The sequence below is a fragment of the Typopeltis vanoorti genome, chromosome 9, assembly GCF_054136105.1.
Source record: "Typopeltis vanoorti isolate ZY-2024b chromosome 9, IOZ_Tvanoo_1.0, whole genome shotgun sequence".
Lineage (NCBI taxonomy): Eukaryota > Metazoa > Arthropoda > Arachnida > Uropygi > Thelyphonidae > Typopeltis > Typopeltis vanoorti.
In genome coordinates, this window is record NC_143557.1 from 52386703 (window position 1) to 52400639 (window position 13937).

Below are 13937 nucleotides of genomic sequence, written 5' to 3' on the forward strand. Positions count from 1 at the left end.
GCTAGTATTCGCTACGCGCGCAAGCATATGCACATCATAGTGAGATGCGAGCTATTAGCGTAATGCGGCAATGTCCGTCGTGCAGTTCACTGTTGTTTATATGCAGTTTGCGCAAGTAGTAGAGTATTCGTAGTGCTTATCGTGTTTACTCCATCTCTTTCAATATTTCGACATTACAATTAAAAACATAACATTTGTGATAGTTTTTATTTTAGAACATTATTGAGGATATGATAATGGATTTTATTTGAAAGTAATTTTGAGTTATACTAAACTGTATAATTTTATCGATAAAAAATCAATATTTTTTCATGAAACAAAACAAGAAGAATATATTTTATTTTTAAGTAATTTTGAATTATACCAAACGTATAATTTTATTGATAATAAACAATATTTTTTCATGTCAATTTTTTTTTTTAATTTTTACCATAATTTTGATATTTTATCCAAATAAACACGTATAAACTGTACTAAAGCTCTAAATAGCAGGTACGCCAACTGGCCGCCATTTTGTGTACAGTGTCGCATAGTTTGAGCTCTTGATTTTTTTCGACTTTATAACGAAATGGGAGGTTATTCTGCTCGAAATTGTACAAACAGACATTCTAAAGGATTCAGTCTCTATCGATGAAAATTTAGCCAGCAATAGAGAATTATTAATACTGTTAAATAAAAAATAACTTCAATTTTACCAATGGTTTACATCTATTTAGAGCAGGGGTCGCCAAAGTCATTTGTCCGTCACCCCTTCAAGCGTTTCTTGACTTTTTATCGGCCCCCTATAGTTTACTATTACGTAATTATAATAGGACAAGCAAAAAAGATGCTTATGTGAGTTTTTAGATTGTGTATATTATAGTTACAGTGTTTATTGTATGTACAATATCTATCTATCCCAATGGCTTTAATAGGCCTTTAAGGCCCACAACCTTCCAAGCATGCTTGGATTTCGTAACCGAAATACGACGATAGAATGGTCACTCCTATGCCTCAAGGTATTCTTGGCTGTATCCCTGTGTGTTCAAGGGGCCGGTTTGCCTGCTTGCGGGATGAAAAACACCAGATAAACTGGCGGAAAAAACCCTACTGCTCGCGCCCAAGACCGGCTAACTTGGCTATGGCTGAGGAAGATCCTTCAGCTCCTCACGTCTCCGACGGGAATCGAACCTAGGACACTCCTTCCCCAGGCATATGGTTGCGAAGCGCAAAGCCACTAGGCTAACAGCGCGGACTATGTACAATATAGTATATATTATTATATTACTATTACTACTACAATTACTATCACTAGTAATATCACTGGTATTACTAGTGATATTAATAAACTACTGGTATTAATATCACTGGTATTACTACCAGCGCTGCTCAACTCTTCAACATACAGAAGTTTAGTTCGTGAATGAATAATGATTGAATTATAATATGTATGTTGATGAATTTTAGAATATTGACGCTCATTTGTATGTCGATGCGCAAAAATGAGACTGGAATCGAATACTTGTAAGTATCAGTAAATAAGAACCACGCACGTGTTGCAATCTCCCTCTCACTGCGCTAGCCGGCAGGAACCAAAAACATCCGTTTATTGGTAAATACGTCATTTTGGCCTATTTGATTGGCCTCAGTAACTATTTTCATGACTTTACTCCATCTTACAGGGCCTATTCATGGACCTGTAGGATGGAGGTACTGATCCCACGATTCACTCTTAATTGCGTTGTTATTACCTCCATGTCTTTTGTCATGGCGGTAATCCAAGTTAACCGAATTAAATATTACGCATACAATGATGTCTTATATTTTTCTATCGACCCCTGAACCCATATCGACCCCTAACAATGTCATATCGACCTCTTTGGCGACCACTGATTTAGAGCCTTAACGATAACTGTCCGACGATAGCTTTTAGCGGTTCTTATCTCGTATGGTTGTATGCGGGGATATGCGACAGACCACACAGAATCCGCCTCATAAAATAGATATTCCGTTACCAGAGGAACTATACGTACTATCTCATAAATTATTCGTATTTTTCAGATATACAGTATTTTCTTTTTTCTTTAAAAGTTTATTTCTTAGTAGAGGTTGTTTTAAATTGTTCAAGTATCCATCATCTAATCTCAGTTCCGAACTTTAAAATTAATAACATAAATTTCTAAAATTAATAACAGTATTTTATCAAAATCGCTAATACTTAATTGTGTAATGAAAAAATATGCATATAAAGCAGTGCAACCAATAGTAAAAAACATGGAAGTCTTTTCTTTACTAATTCCATGAAAAATGAATGCTTATGAACGTTATATAGCTACTTCTTTTTACGGATAAATGATACGACAATAACAGCCGAGATGGCGCGTGTTAGCATACTATTTAGAGCCTTAGACTGTACTTGCAATGTGTATATTTCGAAAGTTGCAGCAACCCCACGATTTCAAGCCACGAGCCGCCACTACTTAGAAGACGTGTTAATTTAAAAAAAGCTAACTGGGAAAAGTTCTCAAGAGAATTAGACATAAACCTGACAAATATTTCATCCAGACCAGATAATTGTGGAAAGCTCATCAACGCTATTAGACGGTCTGCTACCAGGCACATCGCAAGAGGTTGTAGAACATGTTACATTCCAGGTTTTACAGAGCACCAAGTTGAAATATATGAAATATATTGTGACCTATATGATAAAGATTCGTTTTTATCAGAAACAATTGATGCAGAAGAGGAACGTATAGCAGCACTGTCTGAAAAAAGAAGTGAACTTAGAAAATTAAAAGCTTAGATATGATATGAAACACAGTAGCATGAAAGCCTGGCTCTTACTCAAAAAAATATCTAGTGATCCCCACAACAGCAGCAAACGAAGTTAATATAAATGCAAACCAAAATGCAGCTCAGGTATATCTGAAAGGTAAAGCAAGTACTGAAGGAAAAATACCTAAAGATTATATTACAAAATTAGGGATTCAGAAAATAATCTCTTCAAAGCACCATTTACTAAATAGGAACTACAAAATGCCCTAAATATCTTAAAACCAGGAAAAGATGCAGGTATAGATGATATAGGAAACGAGATACTGAGGAATCTGAGAGAAAAGGCAACAGAGTTGTTGTTAGAATTTTTCAACTTTCGTTGGAACTTTGCTAAAATACCCAGCATATGGAGGCAAACAAAAGTAATACCTATCCTGAAACCGAGCTAACCTGCTGAGGATCCGAAGAGCTACAAGCCTATAGCTCTCTTATGCACAACACTAAAGCTGTACAAGAGGTTAATCTTGAATAGACTAAGTCCTGAACAGAGTCCATAAATAGAGAGTGCTGATAAAAGAACAGGCAGGATTTAGACCAGGAAGATCATGCACTGGACAAGTATTAATCTTAACACAATTTATTGAGGACGGCTTTGAAAGGGGGGGGGTTAGCAACAGGAGCTGTATTTATAGATTTTACAGCAGCATATGACACACCAAATCTTAGAAAGCTTCTAGTCAAAATTTGCAGCATTACAAACAGCTATCCGTTAGTGGAAATATTTAGGTTGCTGCTGTTCAGAGGAGATTCTTTGTTGATTTTCAAGGAAAAAAGGGCAAATGGTGTGTCCAGAACTCGTCTTCAATATATATACTAATGATCAACCTATAAACCCACGTCAAGAACCTTCTTATATGCAGGTAACCGGGAAATATCTTATCAAGCAAAATCTCCTTTGATGACATTGAGAAGTAGCTCACACAAGAGCTAGAAACCCTTACAGTTTACTATAAGGAAAACCAACTGAAACCAAATCCCAGTAAAACCCAAATGTGTCTTTTCCATCTCAATAATAGGGAGGCGAGGAGAGAGTTGAATACAGAATGAAATGGTGTAAAACTGGTGAATTGTCCAATTCCAACTTACCTAGGTGTTACACTACTTAGGATCCTAAATTATAAGCGACACATAGAGAAGACAGCCGCTAAAACTCAAACACGTAATAATATTCTGCACCGATTAACATCATTTCTGTGGGGTGTAAATACACAAGTACTGCACACCTCTACACTGGCACTCTGCTTTTCGACAGCCGAGTATGCTAGCCCTGTGTTGGGAAAGACATGTCAAAATTACTGAGCACGAAAAGACCAATTGAAACTAAAACGCGCAAAGTTGTCTGATACCCAGGTTGGTTAGCTACATCTGGGTTAACCGAAGTCAGCTTGTGTGCTTTTAGAGAATACAGAGGCAAAAGTAAGAAAGCTAAACACTGTAAAACTAGCTAAAGAAAAATCATGGGTACAACATAGGAAATAAATATGAAACATGTCGGTACATTACCGACTGCCTTAAGCCTGCAAAAATTGACCATCTATACTCACTGCTGGTATTGCACCTCCTCACATCAGGACTAAACAGAGTAGATATGAACGGAAACAACGACTAAATAATGAACGACATCCTTTGTATGGACATGTTTCGGTACATAAGAGTCTAAGATCAAGGAAAAGTTTTATTCACTCAGTGGTTGATTCCATAAAGGCTACAAGGTCAATAATGCGACAAGAACAATCTCCAAGGGCTCTGAACTTAAACGAATCTCTTCCTTCCGACTGACATCTTGACTGGCAAAGATGGAAGACATCGAATAGATTTCGTTTCAAAATGGGCAGATCAAAGCAGAATATGGCCAGATGGGGTTATACACATAATGAGAGTTACTCATTGGTGAAACACAAACCATGGACCATCTTCTGAAATGCTGCCTAATAGAAATTAATAATAATGTACCTGAGAAGATTTAATGCAGGGTAATGAAACAGATTTAAAGTATATTAGTCACTTGATGAGTTGAAATTTGACATTTTATATTTTTACTTAATATTTCATGCAAGTGGCATTTTTGTCTTTTAATGTATGTTTTTAATTCATATTCTTTTAATATAATGTATATTTCTTTAAATACTTTTAAATCATTTATATGTATGATCTTACATTTTCTGTAGTTCGCACACGAAATAAAAAAATCAACCAGGTGTATGTGACATGGTGCACAGTATTACTACTGCATTAGATGAACAGTTAGAGGTGCATGAGAATGAGGGTGAAGAGTTGCTGCTTAACCTGGCTAAGAATTCAGAAACAGGGGGACAGATGGTATAACAGCAGAACGTTAAAGGCGTGTTCAGCCGAATTAGTTAGGTTTTGACATGCGTATAATTTTAGTCAGCTCAGGAATGTTACCAGAGGAATGGAAGGAATAAATAGTGGCAGCGGAAACTAGGGTTTTTCATCCGAAATACAGACAAATCGGTCCTTCAGAACAAACGCAATTTACAGACAAAGAATACTAGTGGTGGTGGTGTTAGTGAGCAGTAGATGATGGTAGTAGAGATTTAAACTAGTGGTGGTGACGGAAAGTTGTAGAGTAGGTGTGTCCTACCTTGATGAGTCTTCGTATTCCTTGGAGGTATCACAAAATAATAAATAATAAATATCATAGTCCCGTTGTGGAAGAAAGTTGCCTAAACAGATGTATCTAATTTCCATCCTATCAGCATCTCTATTGTGGTGGTGAAGATTTTAGAGAAGTTGATAAGAATTCGCATACAGAAATGTGTTAACAGAGAAGTTATACTCTGCAAGAAACAGCATGAATTTACTAAAGGAAGTCATGTTTTTAACAATTTGCTTATATTTTATAACAATGTTGCGGCCATTTGGATAAAGGGAACGGAAACACTATGAGAGATTTGGAATTTTCTGATGCTTTTCATACCAGATGAAAAGCTGTCGCATAAACTGGAGTTTGCAATATAGACTCTTGATTTGGATAAGTGAATAGTTAACAGACAGATATCAAAAAGTATAAGGCGGGCGTGAATCTTTTCAGATTTAATTCTGAGCGATTCACACTAATTCCTGACGTAAGCTCAGTGGTGTATTCCAGGGTTCAGTTCTTAAGCCATCTGTGTTCAATCTACATATTTGTGACATTACTATGGGTTTAACAGGATATGTGCTATTGTTTGTGATGACAAGATGATAGGCAGTGCAATCAGGAATGATACTGATGTCCAGCGTTAACTGAATGATTTCAGTAGGCTGGAAATTTGGGCAAATGAAAATGGCTCTCCTTTTAATGTTAGTAAATGTTCTTAAATTAAGAGAAAAATGTAGCTATTAAACTCATCGCGCCAAAGTTTTGCATTTTGGCGCTATGAGTTTTCCAACCGCATATAATATTATCGAGGTTCGCTGCAAGAATCTGATGAGTCAGGGGATCTTGGCGTAATGATGGATAGAAATATTAAGTTATAGGTAGGCTGAGCATATTTCCTTGAGACAAAAACGGGACATTGAGATGGCAAAAACGGGACGGGGATTATGTAATATTCTGTATTCATGAAAAAGTAAGATGATAAAAAAAAAGTTTTACTTTGCCCAATATGTATGGTGATAAAACGTAGGTAATTATTTCTTCTGATTTGGTACGTGCTGAAGAAAATTTTGTTTCATAAATTTTGTTGATCAATGTCGACAAGCAGTCATTTGCGCTAAAACTTTGGCTGTGACCCATAGTATGATTAGCAAGAGTTTCTCCTGCTGCAATTTTATCACTTTCGCTATCATCATCACGTCTCACCATAAACTGATGTTTTTAACTAAAGTCAGAGTGTTTTCAGCATCCTTATATTTCTGGCTACGTAGATGTTGGTTGATGTCGTTTCTGCCTCCATGATCAACAGAGAAATAGATATTATAATGATTGCCAGCCTGGTTGGCCGAGTGGCTAGCATATCCGCCCTCCAGCCAAAAGGCCGCAGGTTCGAATCCCGCCGTGGGCATGGATGTTGTGATTGTCCTTGAAAGTGATGGTATTCGGCAATAGATGGCGTTGGTGTTAGATGATGAAGGTTGGTGGAATAGCGAGATGAAGAGCTGTAGAGTAGATCCTCTCCCTCGATGAGTCTTAGGACTCCCTGGAGGTGTGATGTAATGATAATAATAATTTTGGCATAGCACTTTTCTTCCATCACTACACAGCTTGTCCAGTTTATAAATTTGAATTCTTTCTGAAGATCGTCATTAAAACTGCAGTTTCGCCTCTTTGACATTGCAAGGATAGACTTAAATCTTTAAAAAATAAGATTTAAAAGTTTAAAAAAATATGAAATTTAAACCACCGGTTAGCAAACAAGCAAAACGAAAACTAACCCTATAGCAGAACAGCAGTGGGCTCTGTTCTGCTATATTTCCAGCTATATTCCTGCTATATTTCCAAATTTCCAGCCTACTGAATTTTTTATTTTATTTTGTATTTTATCTGAATAAATTACTGTAGATATCGATATTTAGTATCGAACAGTTCGACACCATGGTTATACAAATTACTGGTATTATGATATTGATATACGATTATAGGTTATGAATAATAATTTATGATTCACCAATATTAAAGTATATTTATAGTTTTTATTAAAAAGGGACAAAATTGACATTTTCATTAAAACGACGGAACGGCCGGGAAATATGAAAAAAACGGTACTGTCCAGTTCAAAAAGGTACGTATGGTCAGCCAATTATAGGGGAATGTAGAAAACTGCAAACACAACTCAGAAGATAATTGTGAAGTTGAAGCGGAACTTAACATATAAGGAAAATGAATTCACTCTGCCTCTGGTTATGGCCTTGATGAGATCGCACCTGGACTACTTTGCGTAGATTTGTTCTGGGTTTCAAGGGGATAAAGAATCTGTGGAAAGGGTGTAAAGAACAGATAGAGAGATTATATCTGGATTATGGAATTTATGTAATGACCACTAATTGAGATTATGTGGCCTACAGACTGGTTGACCTGAGAAAAAGTGTGATACGATAGACGTCTACAAACTTCTTAATGGGAATATAGGATATCACCTGATGAAATTGTTCATTATATGGAAGGTGAAGAGAGGACAAGAGAATATTATTATTATTATTATTATTATTATTATTATTATTATTATTGCGGTGCTCCAAGGATTCAGACTCATCGACTGAGACCCTAAACATCATGTCAAGAACTATCTAACATTTGCTTATGATAAATCATGCTTTGCTTTGCTTTGAGCACATTCACAGTCATGGCATCCACAACAGATTCGGAAACCTATTACGCTCATTCACCACTCTCCAAACAAAAAACCTAGTTCTAACATTCATGCTAACTACACTCTTAATAATTTTCCATGGATGGCCCCTAGTTCTACCACCACCACCACCACCAGATGTGTTCAATAAATTACCTCTCAATTAAAAATCTCTCAGTAATTGATGTTTGAATCCGATTATCCCCTTTCCGCCTATCAACCAGTTTCTGTAACCCACAAATCTTCAACCTGTTCTCATAATATTCCTTCCATAGACCTGTTACCATCTCGGTCACTTGCCTCTCGGTTTTCTTCCCTCCTCTTCATCATTAAGAAACACTGGCGCCATGAGCCGCCTGGCGTAGTCAAGGTGGGGTATTATCAAGGCTCGATAAAGGAGCAGCAACATAGTTGACTCTGCTCCTGAAAATATTCTTCAGTAACCAAGTAATCTGATGAGCTGGTTTAGTCTCTTTTACTATGTTCTCCCCTAAACTCTAACTTCTTATCCACTATCACTCCAATGTCTCTGGCTTCGTCAATTTCCTGGAGTACAGTTCCACCAATGTGGTACTGTAATCTTTTCAAAATGCATAACCTTACACTTTGTCACATTAAACTGACATCTACTATTCTTTGTCCAGTCTGCCAATCAATTCAAATCATCAAGTAAAATTTCGACATCATGTCTTTTAACTCTTGATCTACCAAACTTTGCGTCATCGGCAAATAACTGAACAGTTTCTCTCAAATCCGTTCCAATATAGTTAATGAACAAATTACACAGTAGCGGTCCTAGAACAAAACCCTGCAGCACGCCACTAGCCATAGGCCTTCTTTCAAACACTACTCCGGAATAAACTATTCTCCGATATCTCTCTATCAACCATCCTCCTATTCATCTCACCAGTCCTATGGCCATCCCCATGTGCTGCAGTTTACTGATTAGAATTCCATGTGGTATCCTATCAAATGCATTTACAAAGTCACTGTAAATCCATTACTTTTATCCAACCCAGCTGTCACTGATATAAAATGTGAGCAAGTTAATGAGGCATGACCTACCCTTCATAACCATGCTGTCCCCAAACGGTGTCCCCTTTCCGTCTACCCCTGCCAGTATTTTGATTTTTACCAACTTCTCCAATACTTTGACAACAACTCGTGATATGCTGATCCGTCGGTAATTTGCTACATCAGTCTTGGAGCCTCCTTTATGCAATGGAACTATTTCCCCCTTTTTTATCTTCTTGGGGTTCGCCCAGAACTTAGACGGAAATTTAACAATATGATCAAGGACACTTACAATTCACTCGCTGATTCACGTAAAGCTTGAGCTGTCAGACAGTCCTATCCGACAGCTGTATTTACATTAAAGTTCTGTAATATGCTATGCACCTTCATTTCAATTACTCCAGCTCCCATATACGCATTTGGATCTCTCGTTCCTGCAATATCACCAACTGGATGATATACTCTTGCAAAGTGCTTACTTCATAATTCTACTATTTTGACTGATTCAGTTACCTCCCTACCATCTGAATTTATGAAAATAATTCTACCATGTATATTCCTTTACTTGCAGCATATTGAAAGAACTGTTTGGAATTATCTTTAGACTTCATTGCTAACTACCTTTCATACCCTGCCTTTTGCTATTCTTATCACAAGTTACCCTTCTGGCCTGTGCTTTGTACTGTTAATGTGCCTGCTGTCACCTGTTTCCTTAAATTCCCTCCACAATTTTTTTTCCCGCTCCAGATTAATGATGATATTAACATCCATTTAACTACCACTTAATTTACCTTCTAACTCTTGGTATGCAGTCTTCCATTACCTCCCTCAAACACTCCTTTGCCACTTCCCATGCACTAACAAGATGCAACCCTTGCAGTTTTACATACCATTGCACCAATCTAAACAATTCCTAAGCTTATTATACTTATCCACCCTGTAATTCCACATATATCCCGTCTTAACCGAAAATTCCACACAATTACCCACCTCCCAGATCAAGAGCATGTGATTACTTTTACCAATTGGTAGCAACGTGGTCATATTCGTTCTTGACAAATTCTCAGATCCAATTACTAGATCGATGTTGTTCGAACCCCTGGTATATTCCATGACATACCTTATTCCTCAATAACTGTATAAATTCTATTTCCTTCCATCCATATGTCCTCCCCTCTTCCAGTCAATGTTCTCATAGTTGAAATCCCCCATAATAATTACATGTCCTTCACATCAATGAGTCTATTTGCCGATTTATACCATCTTCATCATGTTTTCCATCCCCTGGTCCATAGCAGCATCCAACTCTATATTTTATTGTGCTGGCTTCTATCTCACAACAGATAGCCTCGAATGTGCTATTGTCACTGTACTCCAGTTGAACTTTTGTTCTCTTTGGTTTCACTTGATCGGCTATCTTCAATACCTCTCTCCCATTCTTTTCTGTCTATTCTCCCTAAACACACTATACTTTTCCCATTATGTCCCACTAAGTATATTATCTTCTGTTAACCATGGAAGTAAAGCTTGCTCCTAGTTAAGAGAGAGAGAGAGTTAAGGGCTAGATTTTTCTCTTACAGATCAATGAGTTTGGGGAACAGTGTTCTATTCAAGTAGTGTGTTTATCTAGCATGAATAAGTTTATGGGAAAGCAGCTGGTTTAGTTGAAGTATAGCCTCCCCTGAAATGTCCTTGTCTCCTTTGTATTCTCAGATAATAATAATAATAATAATAATAATAATAATAATAATAATAATAATAAGAAGAAGAAGAAGAAGAAGAAGAAGAAGAAGAAGAAGGAGGAGAAGAAGAAGAAGGAGGAGAAGGAGGAGGAGAAGAAGAAGGAGAAGAAGAAGAAGGAGAAGAAGAAGGAGGAGAAGAAGAAGAAGGAGAAGAAGAAGGAGAAGAAGAGGGAGAAGAAGAAGAAGAAGATGAAGAAGGAGAATAAGATGAAGAAGAAGGAGAAGAAATTACAAAGGGATAGTAAGTGTTTTAAAAAGTCAAATCACTCATAAGGGAAAAAAAATTAAATTATGAATGAATTTACCTCAAACATCTTTATGACTTATTTCTGCATGCAGATTTATTTTTAATAGTTGTCCCAGATTCCCCTGTCCTTTACCGAATGCTTATCGATAACAATAACAATCTCAATTCTCTCCTTATAGTATACTGTATGTTGTTCATGATTGGGCATTGACCAATATTTTTGTTAGTCATTTTCTTAGTCTGTGTCTGTAGATAAGTAATAAAATAAAGAAATTTTACATTTTTACTTTTTATTTCGCGAAGTAGGAAAAAATCTTTAGCCTTAAAATTTTGGGAATGGCTTGCACTTAAACATCGTAGATAAGTATGTTTAGCTGTCATGGTGGATGAAAGAATACAGCAGATAATGGCTGCCATGTCGTGTTCCCAGTTTTAAGTAATGTAACAGTATGCGTTTACCATCGGTTTTTCTGAATTTCTAGGTTAAACTCTAGATTTTCTTCTGGAAGAAGAAATCCTATTTGGTGCACCAAAATCATCTAATTCGGGGACGTCCTCAAAAATGGCGTAGAAAAATCCTATCCTGGTTGGCCGAGTGGTTATCCGCCCTTCAGCCAAAACGCTGCGCGTTCGAATCCCGCCGTGAGCATGGATGTTTGTGATTGTCTGTGAAAATACTAGTGGTGGTGGTGGGCGGTAGATAGCGTTCGTGTAGTTGCGGTTCGTTGTAGTTAGTGGAGGCTGAGAGAGAACTATAGAGTAGGTGCCCTCCCTCGACGAGTATTTGGACTCCCTGGAGGTGTTACTTAATAATAATAATAATAATAATAATAATAATAATAATAATAATAATAATAATAATAAAATCCCTTTAATCTGTAATTATAACGAAGACCCTATAAAATATTTCTTCAATTAAGCGTCATGAACTCTCTGAGGTTCTGCAGGAGTGTTCTTGAGATATATAAGAAGCAATTAACGAAGAAATGTGTCACAGATTTTTTTTTTAAGTATTTTTAGGAGCATTTGAGTTTTGGAAGAATTATTCTATCAGTGCATCAATTTTTTTTTTTTTTTTGTGAAATAAATCTTGGCCAACATTTTTTATCAATTTCTTTACACCCTTCAATTTTTGAAGTTATTACGATATGGGGATATTTCGAAGTATACATGAAGGGATCATGTTCAGGTGCTGGTTATCGTATCTGTGTGCGACGTGCGCGAAAACTTAGCTGGAAAATAAGCATGTCTTCAGGTAGAATTGGAGTGAATGTGTGTTATTTTCATTATTTATATTTGATTATCAGTTTGAAATGATTTTTTGAACCTATTATGATGAAACTTATTATGAAGTAAATTAATTTCTTGGCCTTCGCTGTAAACGTTCTCCCTAGTTTAAATACTATCCGTATTATCATATTGATGTACCGTATATTATTATTTTTATCATCATGGCTTAATTTAGCTGCTTCTCACTAAACGTGAAAAGAAAGTTTTTTTTTTCTTCTGCCTGGCATCAAATAATACCTGTTTTTTTAACCAAACCCCCAAATCTGTTTAAGTGATAAACGCTATATTCATTTTTAATGATTCTGCCATCCTCTCACCCACATTTGGTTCAGAATTCTTATAGCTGGTCTAGTCTTTTGATCAACCATTTAATTTCTAATGCAGCCCTCTTAGATCCATAAGTTAAAATTGTTTCGAACACTATCTTGTATTCAGCTAGTTGCACTGAAACTAACTTCTCTCTTATTCCATATCGATTTGTTCAATTGACCATATAACATCCTATTTAAACCATGGGTTTAACTGTGGAGTTGATAGCTTTTCTTGGCACTTTGTCATATGCATATTTCAGATCTCCAAAACTTAAATACAGATCCAGTGATTTTGCAACTGTTTGTCTTAAAGTGAAAATGTCATCATGACTGCCTACCCCTATTTAGTGTGAGCCCAGCTTGTTCACTAAATTTCTCTTCCACAATTTTTCTTAGTTCCTTTTCATGTATGCTTATATAAGACTTACCTGAAGCACTCTTAGAAAAATTTCTCTGTATTTCTCAGTATTCCCCCTCCCCCTTTTTATAGATAGGCAGTATGAGAGCTTTATTCACATCAATAGGATTTGACCTTCTAAATTATGCAGCTAAGACACTGAATCTTTTATATGATCGGCATGTAAGTTGAGTGGGCCTCCCATGATGAGTCCTTTGACTCCATGGAGGTAACCAAAATAATAATAATATTTGCTGCTGATCAGGAATTCTCTAGATGCATTAGTATTATTACAGTAACCACCATTGGGATTCTGGCATCACCTCTGTTTGAGGGTTATAGGTACAGTTTGCAGTTTCTATGGACTGCAGCTTCAGAAACAGGGTACAGTTTTTATGGGCTGGCCACTAGATAGTACACAAAACCATACCTGATGATAATGCATCTGGAGGTTTAAATTACAAAAAACACACTTCATGATTTGGAAAGTGAAGGCTTTCTGGTTTGGCTTTCATTTTTAATTTTTTTATTAAAAACTTTTATTGTGGGTTACCAATTCGGTCCACTGACCTGATAACCAAACCCATATGTTGCGAATTAACCAATATGTAATGTGGCCTTTTCAAAATTCAAAAAAAAAAAAAAAAAAAATAATAATAATAATAATAATAATGACAGTGTATGCATACCCTCATCTACTGCTCTTGTTACTCTATTATAAAAGGTGACTAGACCTTATTACTTATACCCAGTGGTGAGCTATAAGTGGTTCGTGTGAACCCTTTGTTAAATTTTTCTCAAATTTGTGAGCCCCTTGTTCTTCATGTT

The 13937-nt window shown here is 36.4% G+C and overlaps 1 protein-coding gene across 1 annotated transcript in view; it reads left to right on the plus strand.

Annotated features, from left to right (window-relative positions):
- The first annotated feature begins 12290 nt into the window (after window positions 1–12290).
- NdufA3 (NADH:ubiquinone oxidoreductase subunit A3) overlaps window positions 12291–13937 on the plus strand; it is a 47005-nt gene continuing 45358 nt past the window's right edge. Inside the window, exon 1 of the mRNA XM_090398398.1 lies at window positions 12291–12366. Coding sequence (XP_090254524.1) covers window positions 12357–12366 — 10 coding nt within the window. The 5' untranslated portion in view covers window positions 12291–12356. The remainder of the gene's footprint in view (window positions 12367–13937) is intronic.